The sequence below is a fragment of the Carassius auratus genome, unplaced genomic scaffold (genome assembly GCF_003368295.1).
Source record: "Carassius auratus strain Wakin unplaced genomic scaffold, ASM336829v1 scaf_tig00216980, whole genome shotgun sequence".
Classification (NCBI taxonomy): Eukaryota; Metazoa; Chordata; class Actinopteri; order Cypriniformes; family Cyprinidae; genus Carassius; species Carassius auratus.
In genome coordinates, this window is record NW_020528832.1 from 45,056 (window position 1) to 68,883 (window position 23,828).

A 23,828-nucleotide genomic window follows, 5' to 3' on the forward strand; every position below is an offset into this window, starting at 1 on the left:
AAACAGAGCTTTATAGGAAAGTGTACTTGAAACAATGTGATATAATTAGATTTAATTAAAATCTAAACTGATTCAAGGATAACTGTATACATCCATTATACTTCGAAATAATGTTTTGATAGATTTTGTGATTAAATGTTAAAACAGAAATAATACTTTTTTTTTTTTGTTTTCATGCTTGTGAGCCATACCAGAATGACCACCAATGAGATGAGACTGTGATATTTTTTTATTTATTTTTAATGAATCCAGATTTCAGATATAACATCTGTTCCAATTTCATAAAAGAGCAATATGTACATAAATTATTAACTTTTCTTGTTTGGCATTAAAATGAGCAATTATACAATAATGTCAATCACTGTAGATATGAACAGGGAACAATAAATCATTAATTATGAATCACGGTTTTAATAAAACATGTAATATCAATATGCTTATATCAAATAGGCCACTTTAGATATGATCACAAATCCAATGGGTCAGTGAACTTTACTATGGTAAGAGTGTGATGTTACAGATCAGATCATCTCTGATAGCTCCCAGGTTTTTTTAAATACTCACATAACTACATCATCCAGTGTCAAGGGCAATGACTTCAGCTCTGTTGGGACAAGATCCAAAAATCAGGGACAAGAAAAAGTTTTTTTTTTTCTTTTTAAGTCACATGGTGCACATTGTCATGGATGATCGTCTTCAGGACCACAAATGAATGTGGTCAGGATAAACCGGAGATATGCCATGTAGTTTGTGAGTCCTGCACCATCCTTTATCACAAAAGCAGCACTAGAGCTGATATCTAAATATATTCCCATGACATTTGTTACATTATTTTGCTGATCACATTGGTTTATTGAAGCAACAACTCATCAAAACATTACATATTTGCAAATGCATACACTTAACAGATGGTGGAGACTGTAACAAAAGTGACAAACGTGAGAGAAAAGCCCTTATATATGTGTGCAACATTCAGCTGCTTTATTCACACACTTTTTTTTTTCTTTTTTCAAATGGGAGCCATATGGACTATTAAGTGTTATAACCAGAAATGCAAATTTGATAAGCACCTGACCACCTGTCTTAAAGTTCAGTTGTAAACTGGAGTGAGCTCAGCTTTAAAAGTCCGTTCATGGTAAATATAAACAAAACATGACCTTAATTCATTTGCTTATCCTTCTCACAGTCACAATTCAACAAAGATACTCTTTTATTAGATATTTCCTTAATATTTGCTTTCTAGCTGTTTGAAATTTTGATTTCAAAGGCAGAGAAATGTCGTTATCCCAGATCCAAGGTCTTATGTATTTCATATTAACAAATTAATGATGCAGATTACATCATTTTAGTACCTGACACAGATTTATCACCTTTGGTGTCCATATCCCCACTAGTTAGGCAGACTGATTCCATCTCATTTCCTACAATATGGACAAGACTAAATATATTAAGCCTCACTTTGAAAAGTTCATTTTGTTATTCCACAGTAAGTGTCCACAATACAACCAAGCAGCCACACAAGAGCACTGAGTGCAAACAGCAAAAAATAAATAAAACTGGCAATTCAAAAAAGCTGTCCTTATATGCTGCAAACGATTTTTCCTGTGAGGTAAATATTGTGAGGACTCCCTCTTGTGGTTTCTGTGTTAAATTAAACTAGAAATACTGATCTACAAGCGTAGTCACTCATGGATTTCTCTCCTCATTGATGCGATTCTGTGGCACAACAACATATCAGATTCAAAATGATTTAAAAGCAGCTAAAACATCCAAAAACCTGGAAGTCTATGTTATCGATCCAGAGGCCCACAGTTCTAGTAAAAAGTAGCCAGTGGTGCAACAAACTTGAATCCCAGAATAGATTCACAGTTCAATGTAGAAAAAAGGGGCTAGGTTAAACCACTCACTCACATCTTCAAAAAAGTACAGCGACATGCATTCAGAAACTTCAAAATTTCAAGAGAGAGAAAGAACAGGGTAGTAAAGCAGTTTCATACGAAACTGTGAGCATAACAACAGTGATTGTGTTCTATGAGCAGGTGGCTGGTAGCCATGATCATCTTTGGATTGCGGTCTGCTGGTACAGTGTGATGGGTGGTAGCTGAGGTTGAGGATGGTGGAGGGGAGGTTGTGTGTAAAGACAAAATTCAATAGGATCTTTTTTTCTTAGCCCTGAGCTGGTGAAGACCCTGTGTGCAGGGGTCTGACATTTACACCAAAAGGGGGTTAAATTCCCTTCCTGAAATGTAGCAAAAGTTCAAATGCACTAGATTGGTAATTTTAGTCCATGAGTGACTGGATCCATCAGTGGCAGGCCGGTGAGACTGGATCACATGAGGCAGCACTTGCTTTTGTGGTTGTGTGGGTCTTTGAAACGCAGTCTCTGTTTGGGGCGGTACTTCTCCAGGTATGTTAGCTGCTTGCTGTTGATGGCGCCCCGGCGTTTCCTGTGGGTCAATTAACACCAAATACACTTTAGTTGTATTAGTATTTTTAATCAATGATTTTTCCATTTATAATTATAGTAATAATAATGATATTAAACGCAAATAGACAATTAAGATAATGTTTAATCCCTAAATCATTAATAATTTGTTTATAACAGTTCTATTTCAATGAAAAACATTTATATATTAAACACACCTACAAGTTTCTACCTATAAAACATACAAGTATATGTACTGTACTTTAAGTAAATATTTACCAATATGCAAAATATTTTGACTATCTAGGATTTTAAATGTTTGTTAAATGTTTACATGCATATATACACACACACACGCATATACATTAGGAGCTATATAAAAATTATATATTAATATACTAATATTTGTGTTATAATGTGTGCTACTGTTGTATGTCATAATGGTGTCAGTACATACTGCATTCATCAGTTTTTGACTTCATAATTTGCGATAAATTGTTTGCTGTATAATTAGCTGTGATGCATTAACGATGCACATTATCAGTGTAGCACAATTTACTGTGCTTGTACTGTATCCCTCACTGTATTGACCGGGTTGTACAGCGGTGTTGGTAATGTATTGTTAGCTGTAATGTATACTTACTGTCTAATCAATTGAATGGCGTCCTCATATTTCATTCCGCTCTCTATAAGTGCCAGAGCCACCAGCACTGGAGCCCTGCAACATATACATACATGCACAGTGTTTAATACCAGGAAACAGCTTTTGTGTGTGCACAGCCCACAGAAAAAAATATGTTTTCCAGAAAAAGTGACCCATTCAGCCCTTCTCAGCAAAGGATACCACCTTATGCATGAGAGAACAGGTCTACAGTTACAGTATGTTACATTTTCTGAATGGCAAGACTCATTATTCTACAACTTAAATTACAATCTATTCTAAAGCTACTGTGTGGCTTCAAGACTTGATATACAGTAACCCTGGAAGCCCAAATACCAATTCATTTAAAAAACAGTAACAACACATTCTTCAACATTTCTCTTTTTCTGTTTTATGAACAAGTCACACAGGTTTAGAATGACATGAGGGTGAGTAGATGACAATCTTTATATCTTAAAAAGACAGCCCAACCATAAATGAAATATGATATAATAAATGAAAATGTATTATAATGCACTCAAGCTTATGTTTGTCCATACAATGGTAGCCAATGGGAACCCAAATGTTTTGGTTTCCAACATTCTTCAAAATATACTTTTTTTGTGTTTTGCATAGTAAAGGAAGAACTATCCTTTTAATGACATTTAATTTGAACAGCAATTCATTTTAAGCTATCATTCTAAATGTTTACGGAGCAGCTTTCATAAATGTTTTTTTTTTTTTTTGTATAAAAAAAAAAAAAAAAACTAAAACTAAACGTCATTATGTGCTAATCTAAGGATTACTAAAATAAAATACATTTTGATTTGAAAAGTGTGCCATTCCCTGTCAGAGACCTTGTCTATTTCTAGCGTTGGCGCTCAGGGTCCTGACAGCTCTGAAGTCTCCGGAGTGTGCCCTTTTCCAATACGTAACAACACAAACTCATCCTGCTAAAGCAAACATTGGCGCTCTGTCAAAAACTGCTGAGGGCTCCCACAGGAGCTGCGATCTACGTCAGAGAGGCTGGTGCTTAACTTGTCGGCAGAAGCGGTCAGGGTGGTCAGAGTGGGAGGAGGGCAGGCAGGTTAAACCGGACTGTCCTTAGCCTACCACTCCTGCAAAGCCATCACATTTAGGCATCTGGATCAACAATTCAAGCACCACAGCTTAATTAGTGTATGTCTGTTTTGACAGCTAGCTGGATAAGAGGGCAACATCGTGACCAGGATTCCTCACTGAAAAGAGATACGAAGGAGCAATTAAGAGAGCTGTTGCTTATTTGCTTCCTATTTCAACCTTTGTTCTTTGAATAATAAACCTGGATTAATATTGTGTGTCTGTTTGGATGGTTGGTTTTGGCACACAGCGGTCAGGCAGGGAGTATAGGTTTGACCTGGAGAGGACATGGGCCAAGAGTGAGAGGCCTGTCGCTGAGGAATATTTGGGGAAAAGCCCCCCACACAAAAAAAAAACTAACAGTGATGAGAAACGAAATGTAAACAGCAGAACACAAACACTACACTTACACAAGCCACCTTAAAGCTCTGCCAGAGATATTAGCATCATTTACATTCTTACATAATTTTTTTTTTAAATCACGTAAAATATATACTTTATGTCAGATTTATTTTCAAATAAATTTCCAAGTCATTCAATTATGAAAACAATTTAATAGTTTCATTTCAGTCAACATAAGCAACACTGATTTGAATGGCCATTGTTCACACATATCTAGATATCTCCCAATAATCCTAAATATAATTGGATAATTATACAATTATACTAGTATAATTATACTTATACTTACTAGGCTGATATTTCACCCAATTTCTAATCAGAATCATCAGGTACATTTACCTAGGTGAGTGCAAAAACAGTCATTAGGTGTCACGTCCCCAACCAAAATAGAGTTGTTTTGAGTTGCCAGATTTTCCCACTGTGGAATTTTAGTGCAAAAAAAAACAAAATACAAAAACAAAACCTAATTCAGTGCGGGCACAGAATGGCTTGGCATGCTGGCTAGATAAGGTTGTGCTCAATTCATAACATATCCCACAGATGGCTATAGCTTTGGAGTAGCACTTCTGTGATAACAGAATAACTTGACACTCACCGGCCCAGTCCGGCCACACAATGCACAGCCACACAGCAACCTGGATCCTCACAGAACTTATTCTTCAGCAGACTAAGCCAGTCATCCACGATCTTAGTAGGAGGAGGTGCACCGTCATCGAAAGGCCAATCCTGAGGGAGACAAACAGAAAGATGATTTGACATCTATTATCACTATGGATTACTACATGTCTATATGTTACTATATTTCCAATTGAAAGGGAAAAACTCATATTGAGACACACCAAATACTAGCAGATAAGATAAAAGGGAACAAGGGGTAACAAATGACTCCAGTCACCACCAGCAGATGGTGCTCTATAAAGCTTCACTCATCCCGTCAACTCCAGCAGTTTGATCAGATCTGTCAAGAACAGCTCGATTTAACACCATGTGCAAGAGCTGAATCATCAGAAATGTTGAATTATGCAACACCAGAAACGGAATGTTCACAACTTTACTCAAGTTGTTTCATCAAATTCATTAGGTACTTAAAAGTTCACACAAAAATGAGACTATTTTCATGTTCTCCCAAACCTCTGTGACGTTCGGTGGAACACAAAATGTTTCATTAGATTTTGACCATGCATTAAAGTCAATGGGTTTAAAACAGCACTTGACACAACAGACTTTAATTTAATTGTAATTAATCTTCAAAATGTCTCCATTGTGAAAAAAAAAAAAATGTAATTCAGGTTTGAAGCAACATGAGTGTGAGTAAATGATGGATGAACTTAAATTTGACATGGTAAACTTCTCATGTTCTTAACAATTTTAGGACTTGATCTATGGTTTGATTATCATATGCTTTACAAGCTACAGAAAAACATTGAGGGTTTTGATAAATGCTTGAGCAGATCAGAACAAATACATTCAGTCTAGGCACAATCTAACTCGCACGCAGACATTAAATACATTTATCTTTACAGGTAGCTTTTCATGGAGGCCTGGATCTGAATGACTTTTTTTTTTTTTTAAACACAAATGTGCTGGGTTAAAATACACTGACAAACTAAGCATGGTGTTTTGCATTGCTGCTTTCTCAGAAATGGGAGACATTTATATGAAGTGAGCTACGGAGACCATTTTCTACGAGGACCATCTATGAGAATCTCCTGGTTTAAAAATAACTTTTTAATCCACTAAGAGGTTAACAGGCCCCTCCTTGTCTGGTATGTCAACAGTAAGCTATTAATTCCAGGAGTCCATTCCCAAATGGAAGTGCTCTGTACTCTTGCCAGGGCACACCAACTCCAGAACAGGCAGCGTGGGGCCTAATTGTAGAAAATGCCATGGCTTGTTCTCGAATCACATACCTGCTATAGCTCAAGCAACTCGAGCGTCTGCTTACAAGAGAGCAGGAGATGTTTGAGGCACCTATTTTTCTGTCAACCAACACATCAGTTTCATTGCTTCCTTTAAAGGCATTCTTCTTTTTAAAATACATAAGGTATAAGGCACATAAAATGTCAACCAAACCACTCACTGATCTGTTTTCTCATCAAAAAGAAGCATTTCATGATCTTTCATGATCTATAAAATCATTAAAATGGTAATGTCAGTACGATTTATATTTTTTGGTTCGTTTTAAACAGAGTATCTAGACCAGGGTTACCTAAACTCGGTCCTGGAGGGACGGTGTCCTGCAAAGTTTAGCTTCAACCCTAAGTAAACATACCTGAAGCAACTAATCAAGGTCTTAGTAGGCATACTAGAAACTTCCCGGCAGTTGTGTTGAGGCACGTTAGAGCGAAACTCTGCAGGACAGTGGTTTGTCCACCCCTGATCTAGACTTTTTACCATCTTATGTTTGTTCTACGAGACAAATGGGATCCAACGGTGCAAACATGGTGCGAATAATAATTTAAATCCATCTTGCAGTTGCTTGAATTGGAGAGGAAATCCTGTTTTCCGAGTTTTGACCCCCTGCAAACCTTTTTTTTTTTTTTTTTTGGAAGGCAGAAGTGATCACTTTGTGTGTGTGTGTATATATATATATATATATATATATATATATATATATATATATATATATATATATAAAATACAGACACAACCACAGAGTCGGTAAACAGAAAGAGAGAAAGCATACTGCAAATAAAGTAAATATGCAGAGAAAACTAAGTAAGCCATTCTGAGGTAGTACTGTGGCATACCACTCAAACAGTCTGACATGTCAACTTCTGTTTCATCGTGAGAATGTGTGGCAGGATGTTATTCTGAACAATGGAAGAAATTTTGCAATTCTGGTTTGCAGCACTGGTAGTGGTGCAGCAATTAGATATTTCTCTTTTAAAGCTGAAGTACACTAAAAACCTTTTTTCTACACAAGCTGAAAATGCAATCACAACTATACTGGAAAACTATACTTCACAGGCAGAATGATTAAAGTCTCAAAAGTTTGGAGCAAGTATGATTTTTTTTTTTTTTTTAAGTATTTGAAAAAAGTATCTTATCAAATATATTCCTGGGATGGCAAAACCGAATTATTACTCCAGTCTTCAGCGGCACATGATCCTTCAGAGATCATTAACATCTCTTCTGATCTGGTGCTCAAGAAACTTTTTTCCCCAGAATTCTTTGAAGATGAATAGGAACTTTACTATCACTTTCAATCAATTTAATACATCCTTTTTCCAAAAAGTATTAATAAAAATCTTCTGACATAAAAAAATTTGATAGGTAGTTTAAATGCTTTCTCTGATTTTGAACAGTGCAGACTGGACTTGATTTAAACTAATTTTTTCTCCAAAATGTGGTATTAAGGTATTTTTTCAAACATTTTGCACACATTATGGCTCTATGGAACTATCAAAACATTTCTCTGTTACATTCCTGACTAGCCCGACAACAGCAACCTTGTCTTGGTTTGTTCCAACCAATAGCAGACAGAGCAGTATTCTGCAAAACCCTTTTGAAAATGGTCATTATTTTTGCAATTATGTTTTGTGACGTGACTGATACAGAAAATTTAAAACCTTTTTTTTTTTACTTTAAGTAACCACATTTCTCAAATTGATCTTCTAAAATCCTTTTTTGAGGAAAAGCTATAGAAATTATTCACACTAAGAAAAGGCACTAAATCCTGTATATGTCATGTTTTTTGATAGAGAGCCAAAGACTAAAACATTACATCTTGTCCAGCTGAGCATAAACTCATCAGCGATGTTTCAAACAGACTCCGTAGTCAACAGTGTTTCTCTCTTACGGAAACTGACTGTTATCTTGATGGCACAGAGGAAGAAACTGATTTACATAACTTCTCATGCACTTTGCAGGGTTTTTAAAAGTAAAAACTGAGATGCACCTGCATCCTGGAAAAATTCACAGTGACCTCAGGTTAATCTAAGAAGCTTAGCTACATTTCTAGAATTCTTAAACGCATAGAGTAAAATATGTAGCATCATGTATATTTCTTCTCATTTAATGAGAAGTTCAACAGTGAAAGAGCACAAGGGTGACAGGACTTAATAAAAAGCAAAGGGAGAGAGAGAGATCAAGCTCCCTTTACACTGCAATGGTAACAGGGAAATGTTAACAATCCAAACTGAAAACACATGTAGACTTTGGATGAATGGTAGATTTAGGTGAAGGAAGAGAAATATCTTATGTTTGGCAGAACGTTTTAGGAATGTCACCTCAAATGTGGAGTTAGTTCCCTCTGGAGCACCAGACAGAAAGCAACCTCATCTCACTTCAGTTGACATCATATCACGTGACTGAGAGGCCAATTCAAACAGCATGTGTGTTCCAGAACTAGATGAGCACTGAAGGGCTGTGGTCTGTGCTTAACAGGATGATCCTACATATAAATCCAGACAGAGGCTTTACATGGTATCATAGGGAGCCAATCACCTTCATATCACTAATGTGGTACCACAAGTACCACTAATTACAACAGCATCACTGCAGAATAACAGGAGTGTTAATTAAAGTAAGGGAGGCATGGAGTGACACTGCCATGATCGGGAAATAATCCAGGATTATTACATTTAGGTGACAGAGTGAGTGTGTGCACATTAGACACACATATACTGAATGTACTTCTACAGAACAGAAGGTCAAATGCATCTAAAAGACAGAAAAAAAGACAGAAAAGCCAAAATACTATGCAAAGTCCCTTTAAGGCAAGTCATGTCATGGGGAAATGAATGGGGAAACATCAAATTCTCCAAAACCGTTCACTAAGCTTACGATTACATTTTGAAATCACAAATGAAATCTGACAACAACTGTGTCATAAATGTTGTTACTTTTGCTCAAATACCATTATAAAAAGCTTATTACAAAAAAAAAAACACTTCACAGGCGACACTTAATTACAATTTGACAAAGAAATATATCTCACCATGACAGTAATTCCATCCTTTTCCAGCGGTGTCTTATCATAGGTGATTTCACACACACGCACCACTGTTGTTGCCCCATATTTCTTCAGATCCTGATGAAACAAGATTGCACAAGTTTTGAGGGACAAAACAGAGTACATTTAGTATTTAATGTAGGACTCTGAACAAATGTTTTGAAGTTTGTTCTTGGTTGTGCTCCATTTATGTGCAGCACTTGTCACATCAGAGTAGTTTTGAACTTTTTCAGAGGAGGAAGTATGTGATCTTTCATGCTTTAAAATGATCATGTCTGAATGGTCTCTCACCTCAATGAAGCTGCTTAATGATGCATTGGTTGGGTTGTGCGTGATAAGGAAGCGCATTTTTTTGTAGCAGACCTCGACAGGAGCTGGACGGTTCATCCTGGTCATGCTGGTGTCCCCTCCACACTACAGAAAACCGAACACTCCCTCCGGGCCAGGATCCACAGAGTTCCACTCACAGTATGGCACTACTCTGACCCACAACAGTGCTACAGCAGATTCACTATCACAGTGAAGGTTTCAAAGACTTGCAGGATCCTCTCCGATAAATCATTACTAGTCAGTATATAAAATTGAAAGCTGCCTTTCTTGGAAATTAGAGGCCATAAGAGTCTTCCTCTTCCAACAAATCTACCTCTTCCTCTTTAAAGGGATACTCTGCCGGACAACTAGATGGGTTGAACAGTGTCCGGTAGCAAAATGCCAGGTGCAGCAATGCCAATTAACCCATTTGGCACAGAGCAAAGTGGTCATTCAGGAAGACCAGCAAGAGAAGAGCACAGACAGTGTTTCTCTGTACATTCAGTGGCAGATTTCGGGCAGATCCACCCGTGATCAAGCGTTACGATGTTGTGCGTGGCAGTAATCACCGCTGCCCTGCCGGAACTCCATTAACAAACAAGAAGCTGGAGGAGAAAGCTGTTAAGAGAACAAAGAAGACAATCACATACAAATCCATAAACAGTTTTTCTATATAATAATATAATATAATTTATAATATAGGGGGATAATACATAACTTAAATGATTTTAGCATTAAAATGGATTAACTAGTTAATAACAAATATGTTCTTAAATCATATTAGATAAATTAAATAAATCAGACAGCACAACAGAAGCAGAATTTGAAACAAACTCATTGAAGGAGTCCCAATTAAAGGCACATCTCACCTCAAAATTAATTAATCACTTATTAACCTTAAAAGATGTTAGTGATCATCACAGTCACTATTCACTTTCATTGAATATCAAAAATAGGCACTGATGTCTGATGATGATCTTTTGTGTTCCACAGAAGAAATAAACTACTTAAGGGTGAGTAAACGATGACAGAGTTTTAATTATTGGGTGAAATAACTCTTTAAAAATGACACAAGACACAAACTTAGAATTGCATACTGTTAACCGCAGACAGTTTGACAGCAGAGAAAACAGCACTCACCTGTGCCAACTTCTCAAACAATGAGAACTTCACATAGATGCATCAAAAACAAGAAATCACACCATTTAGTTCAAGAAATGAAGGGAGAAAGAAGCAAAAACACAAAGAAACTTCAGTTGCATGCCATTTTCCCAATAACACACATAAGAAAATCATCTGGAACTACTGTGTCTGTTCTCCCCCATGACTCGTGAGAGTTGGCCCCCTTTACCTTTATGAAAGGCTGCTTCCCGCTCGGGATTAAGCCCAGGGCTCTGCTGGGAACAGCGGCGGGTGAACAGTTGCTATCCGTAATAACCGATTCTGCTCTAAACCAGTCCAGGCTGCCCTGGCTTGCCATATGACAGTGACAGCACACTCTGCTAATGTCACAAACAAATGCACTCATAATGCTCTTAGGAGGAGTGAAGACCAGTCCACCCCCACCTCTCTCTCTCTCTCTCTCTCTCTCTCCATCCCAATATAAAAATAGCATGGCCAATGTACCTAATAGGTTTCACAACATACGCTCTTGTCTGATGTTTTTAGTGGCTGGTTGAGAAATAATACACACTTCATTTCAGCACTGCAACAAGAATGCAAAGAAAGTACTTCCATGAAACGTTTACTGGACTGTAGTTTAAAACTCACATACTTCCACACTCTGCCCTGTCATTTTAGCATGTTCACAGCATGATTGAAACAAGAAAGAATATATAAAATTACCTTCAAGGGATATTCTCAAAATTGTGTCAATTTACTCATGCCCGTGCTGTTCTAAACCTGTGTTATATATTTTGTTAAATTCATCCAACTTCTTTCTTTCTCATTTCAGTAGATGAGCAACAGAACATTTGCTCAACAGTGGACAGGATACCTCAATACAGACAGTGACTTTTTTCAACATGAGGTTATCATTCTGATACCCATGATCAGAATGACACCCCTTTAGTTACCCTGCCACTCTTGTTGAGGGCTTAGCACATCTTGAGCCAAATCCTTTAACATAAAGCTGGAAGGCTGGACAGGCCTCTCTGCCCACTAGTGCGGTGTGTGTTTCCAGGTGCTCTGTCTGTTGGCTCTGGAGTAAATACAGATACTCCGACCTGTGAATGTACACTAATCTGGACAGCAGGACTCTTATTTATTTAGCTAGGTAATTTTTGTTCCTTTTTAGTTTTCAAGATGTCCTTAGTATTCAGGCGTCTAGCTTAAGAGAAATCTAAGACAGCAAAATAAATTGATAAAAAATTATCAATGAATTTCAAAAATGACCAGCCGAACCTTATAAAGGACCACCTAACTGTGCAAGCATTTGTCCAACAGCTCCTGAAATAACCACACTATGTGATCAACAAGGCTTGTTAGTAAACAGGTTTACACAATTGGTGCTCAGCAGAAGTCCCCTCCCCTCCAGAAGTCCTGGCTTGGCTTCAAAAAAAGACCAATTAATTGAAGGATTAAATGCAAATGACCTCATCAAGGGCAAGTGTTCCAAGTGATCAAACAACAAACACAACACATGACTCTTCTGGGCCAGAACTCTCACCAAGCAGAAAGGGCAGATTGTAACCAGAGAGAAAAAGTCATACAGAAATCTATTTAAGCAATATGGAATCAAACACTATTTTGTGAATACTGTCAAAGGTAAAAGGCTTTTCAGCAGAATATTATACATTCAAGAATGATCGAAAAATTATTCTGGAAATAAACATTTTGGAATGAATACATTCTGTAATTAATCTATACATTTTAATTAATTGTTAAAAAAAAAAAAAAAGATTAATTCTAAATTTAAACATCCTGGAATGTTTATGATGATGATGATAAATTCTGGTACTAGATATTTTGGAATCACTAAAAGGAGAGAGAGGGGCTACATGTGGCCTAGGCTGTTATCCATGTTGACAAACTATCCTAATCACAGCAGGAACAATAAGAATCTTAGATTTATTAGAATTCACCAGATTCTAATGAATTCAAGTTCTAGAGTTTTCACGGAACTATGAACAGAACTTCAGCTGCTTAATGAAGGCAATGTGTATTGAAGGTAAGAAGTGATATGGAACACTTCCCCTCTGGCCCACTCAGCTATGCTCAAGTAACCTCTGCGCAAGGGCTCCCCTGGCACGCTCTGCTAATGCCAATGGGCAGCAAATGCCACACTGGCAGCATCGAGACACACTTTCTAGATCATGCCTTGGCAGCACATTTGGAGTTATTAGTTTTACTTTGTAAAATTTCAATATGATCCTTTTTTAAACTCTGTTTAAGATCCAAAAAGACTAGACGCATTAACACTCTCATACTCATATTTTAGGATTTTGTTTGGAAAAGGGAATACATTTTGAATGACATGGCCACTACTCAAAGAGTGCAGGAGGTGTAAGTTCATTGAACAGGTCTGCAGGTGTCTTCCTGTTGGTGGGGCTGAACCTGTATTTGACGGGTTAGAGTGTGTTGCAGACTGGGCTGGCTTTGTTCTGCCTCGGTTCTGCACTTGACTGGAGAAGAACTCCAGGGCACGAAGGCTTCATGGCCACCTGTGTTCTAAATATACCTCTTCCAGCTGTCACCTAATAAATTTAGCCAGATCCGAAATGAAGTGGGTCGGGAGTTAAAGATAACTGTGGACTTGTTTTGAAACATGACAACCATCTAAAAAAAGCTACTCAGAAAGGTCTCGACTTTTACAACTGGATTAAATAATTAGTCTGGGAGAAAATAATTAATAGCTCAAATTTCTTCGCCTTGTAACCTTATAAGGTTGGACATCTAAGTACAGATTCCTGGGAACTGAGATACCAGGTGCCATACCAAGAATTAAAATGACTGCTCAATCAAAACTAAAAGTTTCATGCAACATTATGACTCAACCCAAATAGGAAAGTCAAACAAGAATAACACAGGGCTCCAAATCGTGACTAAAACGTTCACATTAGTGACCAAAAGTACTAAATGGTGAGTGAAGTTTTTGCTGAGGTCACCACTGGTGACTAGGCCTATGTATTTACATGTAATAACTTAAATTTTTTTGCATGTAATGCATTTTTTGTTGTGTACGTGTTTTAAACTGAGACAATGCACATCAACGTTTTTGTGGATAAAAGGGTTTCAAACAGTTCTCATCTCTGCCATACAGAAGCATTGTTGCACACCTGCTAAACGCAGCTCAGTTGTGCAGCGCGAGAGAGATCGAAATGACAGAGATGTGCAAAGTTAAAGTGAGGAAAAGCAGCATCTGATTCATGCACAACTTGAACAAACTACAACAGGTAAAGCTGTCAGCTGTGTGGATATTGGCAATATCATTAACAATTCTCATTTATTATTACTAATATGGCATCTTCTTATCAAGATCCTAGTGTATGCCTGTTCTGTTTATGCGTGAACTTCATTATTTGAAGTGCACTCACTGTCCAGTAATCGCAAAAAGCTTTGTGCTTTGTTACTTTTTAATAAATAAAGTATCAGCTTTAAAATGATTCCAGATTCATAAACATCTAACAATAAAAACAGCTTTGGCACTCTTTAATGTGGTAGGTACAATCGTTTAAAAGTGCCTCAGTTCAAGCGGCAAGTGAACCTATTTAAATCTTTCTCTTTACTACTATAGTAGCCTACGTAATAAAGATGAAATAACATCAAAACATATGCTATTTTATAAGAGAGACAGCTTACTGAAATGTAACACACAGCTTACAATTAATGACTATATTTCAAGTTGGAAAAGACATTTTGGAAAAGACCCAGGTCATCTACAAGATGGATTAAAATGCTGATAAAGTCAAGAAAAGATAAGACATAAATACATGGCTTAAATGTTAAATGTTAAAATGTAAAAAAGAAAAAAGTTTATTCTGTGGCACCTATAAAAATAATTTGCTGCCCAAGTTTTTTTCTTATAGGAGCCAATGGCTCCTTACTCAGTTTTTTGGTCTGGAGCCCTGTAACAAATCTGCCCTCAGTACCTACAAGAAACTTTACTCGAACAGAACATTTAGGCTACATTTGCATTATTTATTTGCATATTTTACATACACTTTCATTCAAAGCAATGCATTCGGGGATACACATTCAATGTGTTCTCACTCATTTAAACTCTTACACCATGGCCAGCATCATGCTCTGCCAACTAAGATACAAGAACACCTAGTGCAAACCTGTGCTTATTTTAATAACTGCAGGTTGTAACACAATGCAATTATTACCTTTGACAGCATGCAAAGAGCACCCTGCACTAGGATAAGGTCACCATGACCAAAACAAGCATGCATACTGGTTTGAGAAAGACACAAAACTGATGAGAGGTGGTTCAATTTTCTTAAAGTGCATTCATTATAGGCTATGAATGAACATGCTAAATTATTTGTGGAATATGGGCAAAGGACATGATGTCACACCCTAAGGCATTACACCTTACTCTACTTTCCCACAGAACTAAAAAAATCATGCTGATTCAAAGTCTGTATTCTTTGTTTTGAGCCAAGAGGCCAATCTGTGATGTTATATTCTCTACTGGTCAAATATTTTTACACTATACAATTTTGCAGTTCAGAGTTCAACAAACTTAAACATTGGTACACAGACACTATTTTATAAGGCACTCATTAAATCAGATCAACATATGATATGGCTAATTTTTTGACACTCTAATGTGTTAAACACGTCCACACATTCACATGTTGTACTGCATGTAAGTGTGGTGTGCAAATTATTACCAGGCTTATACGCACAGGGAAGCACTTAAGAGGCAAAACTGTACCACATGAAGAGGACCCAATCATTTGATTTTCAACAGACGTAAAGCAAGCATATGCTATTAGTGAAACCACATGGAAAGCTGGATGTAAAACTCCATTACAGCATTTCCAAACAAAGGCAAACATACACTGACAAAATCATTATTCAGATCTCCACAAAATTAGAAATCATGTTCTGAGATATTCAATGGGTTTAAAACAGAGAATACCAACTTACATTTTGGTTAAGATCAGACAAAACTCAACTTCACAAGGCTGAATAAGTGCTTATGTCCAGATGAAGATCAATAACATTCCTGATTTCAGAGGAGCATTTTCACTATCAATCAGGAGTCTATCAAACTCTTAACTTTATTACCATACAATGTCTTGCAGAAACTAAAACAAGATGATTTAACACCATGAACTTGGTTTTGCAGACTACAAAAGATTTTTCCATATGCATCTGTGTTTGTTCTCTATAGCAACATCCCTGTTATGTAACAAGAGATCTGGGGTTTTATCCTTATCCCTTCTGACCTGCAGGAACCAGTGTCCCTCATAACAGAAGAGAGATACAGTAGGTGGCCAACCAAAATGAGCTTTTGATAATGAGTTGATATTGTTTGAACAATTGTTGGCTGAGCTGGGTCAGCCTTGGGACCAGCAGCCGTCAGCATCTCAGGGTGAAAACGTCTAACATGACTTAAGTTAGCCGTATTCCCAACATTTTTGTTAATAAATGCACTTTAAAGGTGTTTCTTAAGTGCTTTTGTTTAGTTTTTGCATGGTGTGTTAAGTTATTATTCATTTTGCAATAAAGATGTGTGGAATACAAGCGAGTGTCTTATTGTTTTGTGTATTTTTATTAAGAATAAAATAAATTAACCCATGATTAATTAAAAAAAATGCTACTGAATTGCCGCTAATTACAGTGAAAGTAAATTGAGACGTGTGCACGTCTGCACGACCGCATTTTCGGCCACCCGAAATCCCAGACACGCAACCCCGGTGACACCGGGATTACCGTTTTTTTTACACGTCAATTAACCGGTGGAAAAAAATCCGTCACCGCAACATCCATAATTCTGCTCCTTCTACGAGCCTGAAACACTATCAAACTTGCCCTGGACCAGAGGGCAAACTTTATTATGGAGTCCTGCAATATCTAGAAAAGAAAGAAAGTCTTGACATTTTGCCAAGTATGGTAACCCATACTCAGAATTGGTGCTCTGCATTTAACCCATCCAAGTGCACACACATAGCAGTGAGAAGTGAACACACCATGAACACACACCCGGAGCAGTGGGCAGCTATAGATCAAGCGCCCGGGGAGCAACTGGGGGTTCAGTGGCTTGCTCAAGGGCACTTCAGCCGTGGGTGTTGAGAGTGGAAGACAGCGCTGTTCATTCACTCCCTCCCACCTACAATTCCTGCAGGCACCGAGACTCAAACCGGCAACCTTCTGCTAACTAGTCCAGCTCTCTAACCATTAGGCCACAGCTCTACTTAGACTGAAAGCAGCAATAGCCACATCCAACCTCTTATCAAATAGCATTCAGGAAACTTGTCAATCAATTTATGTCTCTGAGAAGTCACTGGATGTTCTCATGGGCTCTCCAAAGGAAGATAGAAATAACTTTTATCTTCCAGATGGGTCTTAACAAGCCCCTTTGGGTATGCCTTTAAGTACAAGCCCTACTTATTCAGGCACTTCTCCTTCCCGAGAGCAAGAGTCCAGTGACAGCCCCATCTGTCTAATGCAACTCAGCCTGTACTGAAACATTTCACACCATTGCTCCAGATCTGTGTGAAATATATCAGACTTGCCCAAGATTGTCTCACATGAGCCGGCAATGAAGGAAGATCAAGACTGCACACCAATAGGTTAGGAAATTGCTATCAGTAGCTTTGTGTTTATAAAGATATAAGCTCATATCAGTTACAGGACACAGAATCAGATCGCTGACTCTCTATTGCAACAGAGAGCATCATTAGCACAACAAGCAGTACATAGAGGACGACATCAAAAAACAACATGTGAAGCCTGTTGTTATGTGTATATCGGTTGCTTCAGAATAAGGGCAGACTGCTTCTTAGGAATGGCAACAGTAAGGAATTTAACTATTTAACTAAGCTTTTAATGATTGTTTTACTAATTTTGAGGAAGAAACATTTTCAAATTCATATTTATTTGTTTCCCTCAACAGTTTATGTCCAAATAACAGGTTCTTGGTTCATTTCAAATAAGATGAGACAAACATAATATCTTGTAGTTTATTGAGCGAGTCAGTAAGTAACAAATGATTTGTTCCTATACACAAAGGATTTGTAAGGCCCCGAAACACCAAGAGACCCCCTTGCTCTCAACAATTACTTAGTTTTAGTTTTGTTTTTGATTTTGACCAGCGGTTATGAAAACATGAATGTTCCTCACCTTAATGCTGTTTACTGTCACCCTTTCTATGTAACATCCAAATCAGTCAAATCATGTAACGTGACTGCCATATACGGTCTCCTGCCATTCTTGCTCGATACAAAAAAAAAAAAAAAAGTTAAGTTCACAAGAAGAGACACTGTTGCCCAAGTGCTTTCCGTGTGAATGAATCGAGATGGACTGAAACACTGACACTTACACACTACTATTTTGCGCTATGTATGTAACAATGTCCATATTGGTGAGTTTTCACTAAACACAGTCAGTTACGTGAAAATAAACCGTTTGAAAAGTAATTGAATGCTAGTCAGTATGACAGCATCCTACTGTATAAACCTGCTGCTGTCTGTCATCATGTAATCAAACAACAAAAGAGAATGAAGTAATTATTCACTGCTCTTCATTGAATATTGTATAACTTTGTTATGAATCAATATATCCATTTATGTTAAATTTATATTGTGAAGTCTATGCAGTTCTTTATTTTTACATTTGATTATCCCCCACCCCCAGAATCAACTGTCTGACATGCATGTCCCTGTGTAAACTGCATGAGAAATAAAACTGCAGGGAGGATTCTCAGTCCCCTGGGATATCTCTCATGATATTGCATCACCTCAAAATCCCTAAGCACATAATAACTCTAGTTTATACTTGAGCTCAGGGGCTTCCCAATTGCCCTGTGGACCACTGTTTGTTTTTTTTGAGGCGGGGTTGCAAGCCCTGCACGAGATGAATGCAAACGATGCTTGCAGATCTATTCCCACCAATGAAAGATACGTACAGTAGTAGCAAAACTCTATGAGATCCCTAAAGCAAGCATTTCCCCTCATTGTGTCTATGTACACTGGCCACAAGGAATCCCCTGGGAGTGTTAGGACACCAGCTTGTGCTCTATCTCTCTCACTATCAAGTTTATACTGCTCTCTCTTTTTGACTTCACCACCATAACTATTTATCTCCCTGTGAGGCACTCACTGCCCTTTTTCCCTCAACTACCCCAAACACATGCAGCCACACACAGTGTCCAGATCTCCAGCATATCACCTAAGGGACAGTGGGAGAACTATGGAGATATCTCATTAAGAAAGCATTCAGCCTTAGAAAATGAACCCTTCTATATGTTTGTGTGTATGTGTGTGTGTGTGTGTGTGTGTGTGAGAGAGAGAGAGAGAGAGAGAGAGAGAGAGAGAGAGAGAGAGAGACATATTCTGGTGATGACTACTGTAGGATCAACTATGACTTAGACTAGGGCTGCACAATTAATCATATTTTAATCTCGATAACAATATCCACCTTTCTCGATTAATTAAAACTAATAATCATGATATTGGCTGGTTCATTATTTATCCCGAAACGTGTTTTTAATTTGGCATTTGCATTATTTTGCATTGCTAACAAGTCTTCACTAGCATTCATGCTTGTGGTTGCCAGATTTGAAGAACTTTAAGGGCCAAAACAGAGCTTTTCTCCTTTAAGGATACACTTTATGCCCGGTGTTTTAATTTGTGTAATTTGGCAACACTGGCACAGACTTTCCTCATGCTTAGGACTTTGGACCCTAGTAAATAAAAATAAAAAAATCTTTTTTTCCGGTTTAATTTCGGTTGCCGAACATTCGATGCATCCCTAGTCAGTATTGTAAAATATAATTAAAAATGTTATTTACTCCTGTCATGGCAAATATGCTTATTAGGTAAAACAAACATTTCTTATTTTTATATACATTTTTCAGCAGGCAGACGATTCATTTGTATTTGTGTGTTCTCCTGGTCAGGAAGTTGCAGTGACAGAAACTGTGACATTCCAGATAAATTTTAAAAGGAGTAAAGCCTGTGTTAATGCTATTGAGTAGCTTAATATGGCCAAAGAAGATATTTTGTTTTATAAATAAATAGGGATGTAACGATTTACTGCGAGCCAGTTGGTTGAGATGCTAAACAAATCGCGATTTAATTAATTTAGATTAAAAACTGCTCACGTTGCATGTATGCTGCATCTTTGTTTGAATCATGATTAAATGCAGTGGTTGCCTCTCGTTTTAAATGGAAAGAGCACAGAAAAAGCCTTATTTTGTATATATATATTTTATGCTCTATGTGAAATCACGCACCTGATGGTATTTACTGCTGATAAGATAACCGGCTTTACTTACTAGATGCACATTAATCATCGGCCAATATATATCATGCATCCCTAGAAAGAAATATTAGTGCTTTTCTATAGTATTTAGTCTCAAATGTCAAGTATACATCAGATTGGTTTCTTTAAATGATAAAAATATAAACGTATTATAATGTTATACTAAAACTAAAATGAAAAAAATGGGGGAAACCCTTAAGATAACACACAAAAAGAAAGAAAAAAGCATCTTAAGCTAGCAGAATAAGCGGGTATCTGATCTATTGTGTTTCTAGGTTTAGAAACATTCTCATATACATGAAGAAACTAATAAGTGTGAAATGGGGAGAACTAGTTATAAAGCACCCCATGTGGAAAAAAAATGACTAATCCTTGCCCCCCTTCGAAGACACTCTGTCACAATAGATGCCCTTACGAAAGCATTAATGTGGTTGAGTGCAATCTGATCATGATACGATCGCTGGAAATTATCGTATTCACTTTAAAGTAAATGTTTCCTATTACAATAATGTGCTCAATGCTTGTGTATATATACACTCCACCAAACACGTCCTGTAGTGTGCTTTCTAAATCCAAAGTATGGCCTTAAATGCCAGTTTAAGAGAACAGGGACAACCGCTCCTCTGGGAATCGTAGCATAACCCTTTATTTGGCAACAGTGCACTTCTGGAACCTCAACTACTTTCTTCCCTTTTTCACCACTTTATGTGGCTATCAGGCAGCCAGAAACTGCCAAGCACCGTTAAAGTCAGATGAAGCAATTTTTATTGACAGGTAGAACTGCAGTGGGAGAATCCTGGAGCTGTTTTCTTCTATGAAACTACTACTATGTACCAGCAAGTAACATGTTTTTAAGACTCCAGCCCCTCGCGACTTTGTTCTCAGGGAGGAATTCCCAGCAGCAGGCTTCAGTAAATGCATGCCGGGTAAATGTCACATACCCTTGGGGGCCGAATTTCCACGAATGAAGAAGCTTGCTTTGGTTACTGCAATTCAGGTTGAATAACAGAAGTAACCCTCTAATAAAAAATAAAACACAAACAATAGCATCTGTGTTTAAATGGAAGACTCACAGGGAGGCTGAGGTAGTGCTAAGATTATGAGAAACACAAACATTAACATCCCCACCCCTTTATAATCTCTCAATTTCTAACAAAGCTTCCAGCTTTGCTCACGTTTTCCTAATAAAAGAGGAGTAACTCACTTTCCTTGGAGGAAGTCTCCCCTTGCCCCATGCTGGCAGTTTACGTCATCACTTAAACCTCAGTGTAGAGAGCCAAGAGAAACTGATCTAAAATTCCATTAGCATGAAGTGAACTGCAGGTAGGAGGAAACCCATCCCAGCCTAAACTCTTCCTGCCTTACTGATTAGAGATGGGTTTACCCTAATGGCCTGCACCTACAGGACATTTCCACTGCAGCAGTCCGTGGTTGTTAAGATGACACAATGTTTGTTCGCTTAGATGCACACTTATAATAAGCAATGGTTGCAACACAATATGTAGGAATGACAGGCTAAGTTACAAGTGCAAATGATCGTACCGTAAGGTTGTTTGTCAGTAAAACTACTACACTCATAGACAACATTTATGTAACACCTGCAGTCAAAAACAAGACAAAGGAGTTGACCTTCAGAGATTTCTCACTTCAATGGAAGTGGCAGGAATTTCTTTATCAGGACTATTTATTTCCCGCACAAGTAAAGAGATTGTGTTTGCAAGGCAGTTTTAATGTTTACAGTGTGTTGCTTGTTCATACACTGCATTTTAGCCTTGTTTTCAATTACAAATATCTAAGCATTCTTAAGACAAGATAAATTTATCAAACAAGGAAAAAGACAAATATATATATATATATATATATATATATATATATATATATATATGGTCTAAATCTTGTTTTCTGTTTGAATTAAGTTTATTTTTCTTTCCCAAAAATAAAAGAAGTGTTAAAATATGTTTTTAGATGGCGTTTGGCATGTCTCAACAAAGGACTATTTCATGTCAACTACCCAACTACAAATCAAACATTTTAAACCCTGAAAGCTTATCAACTGATCCACTCAAATGTCTTGTATAAATGTGTGTCTCTTTTATACACTAGTTCAGGATTTTACACCAAAGTTAAAATCAATAACAAACCAAAATACAAAAGTAGACTAAATGCTCATTCTGTGCCAAAGCCTAAAAAACACATTAGAAAGATGGAATATTAGAGCCAATAATCCACACAAATCACATCTCATCCACAACAACTTTGTGTTCCCTTCTGCCAGCATTTATCTGAAAGTCAACTACACCTGTGAAGAAAAACTGAAACATGAACTCGAGACAGATAACCTGGCACAATAAAGCTCTTTAATCTGGGAAGATCTCTTCCTGAGAACGCAAATCGTGACAAAAGTAGAATTTAATCATCCGGCTATTCGAGAAAGAATTCATTTGACACGATACCAGACAAAGAGACCGCACACATGCACAAACCAAGCCTGATCACAACATTTTTTTTTTTTTTTTTTTTTTTTGCGATACTGAGTTACAACCAAATTCAACTTGTGCATTTTATCAAGGCAATTTTTATGCACAACCATGATTTTCTTTAACTTTCTCCATCGTTATGCGATGGATGGATGCTGGTATGCATCCAGCTGTGCCCCAATCAAAACACAAAAGCGAGGCTGAGTTTCTAACGGAACAATACATATACATTTATTATATATGTGCTGCTAAACAAAATATAAACACAAATGCTTATTATAATCGGTGATGTGTAAAAGAAATACCTCCTCACACCTAGTTAGCAGCGCGCTAACGCTAACAGCCCCTCAACGCTTTTGTTCTGAAAACGCCGGTATCAGACGACCACTTTCCTTGACAAATTAACTTTCCACACCGCATGAAAACCACATTCACAGCATAACATGTCGGGCGTTTACATATGTTGATGACATATTACATATATGTGAGAAGTTATTGACTGTAACAGCTTCAAAACTAAACAAATGATCAGCGCGCGCCCGCCGTCAAAAACACAAGTCGCGAGGATTACCAGAGCACACACGATTTCACAAAGCGGTTAAACACCTAGTTTTATCTTAGTAGACGACTTTCTGGAGGTTTTCATATAGATTTGTCATACTCACAGATTTGTCAGACTCGCTCCATGTGATTCAGCGTGTATCCGTCTGTGTTTGTTTGAGTGGATGCGCGCACGCAAGCGCGGAGATTCCCCTGCTGCAACCATGGAGACGTAGCGTCACCCAGAGCAACCGAGAGGGGAAAAAGAACATTAGAATAAAATTTCAATAATGACACTAATACATATTTGTTGTTATGAATTACATTAATTTTAAGTTTTAAAAGTTACAATAATTGAAATAGATTCCATTTATTTTTTTATATTTCATATTCACTTCAAAACATACAGTTTCTAATCTCCTGCCGAGCTAGTTTATTAATATATAAAATATACTAATGTTGCGTCATCTAGCTTGCAATGACGAAAAATCAGTGGGTCATGTAATAGAATTGATCTCA

At 37.4% G+C, this 23,828-nt stretch overlaps 1 protein-coding gene across 4 annotated transcripts; it reads right to left on the minus strand.

The window, feature by feature from the left end:
- Positions 1 to 222: 222 nt before the first annotated feature.
- Positions 223 to 23,555, minus strand: LOC113099603 (protein tyrosine phosphatase type IVA 3-like). Of its 4 annotated transcripts, XM_026264473.1 has the most exons (7): positions 11,204 to 11,375; positions 10,993 to 11,019; positions 9,835 to 10,470; positions 9,529 to 9,621; positions 5,182 to 5,312; positions 3,069 to 3,143; positions 223 to 2,447 (listed from the first exon to the last, which is right to left on the minus strand). In XM_026264473.1, exons 3-7 carry the CDS (start codon positions 9,937 to 9,939, stop codon positions 2,330 to 2,332), a joined length of 522 nt encoding a protein of 173 aa, XP_026120258.1. In that variant the 5' UTR covers positions 9,940 to 10,470; positions 10,993 to 11,019; positions 11,204 to 11,375; the 3' UTR covers positions 223 to 2,329. The 4 variants fall into 4 exon arrangements, with proteins under 4 accessions (XP_026120258.1, XP_026120259.1, XP_026120261.1 ...); XM_026264474.1 differs by lacking the exons at positions 10,993 to 11,019; positions 11,204 to 11,375 and adding an exon at positions 23,435 to 23,555; XM_026264476.1 differs by lacking the exons at positions 10,993 to 11,019; positions 11,204 to 11,375 and adding an exon at positions 18,151 to 18,170.
- Positions 23,556 to 23,828: the final 273 nt, after the last annotated feature.

Coding starts and splice junctions, on each gene's coding strand:
- LOC113099603 (XM_026264474.1), bottom strand. CDS start 9,939: ATGACCAGGATGAACCGTCCAGCTCCTGTCGAGGTCTGCTACAAAAAA. Junction 5,313..9,528: donor AGGATGGAATTACTGTCATG/GTGAGATATATT, acceptor TGTCTCCCTCAG/GATTGGCCTTTCGATGACGG. Junction 3,144..5,181: donor TGTGTGGCCGGACTGGGCCG/GTGAGTGTCAAG, acceptor TATATGTTGCAG/GGCTCCAGTGCTGGTGGCTC.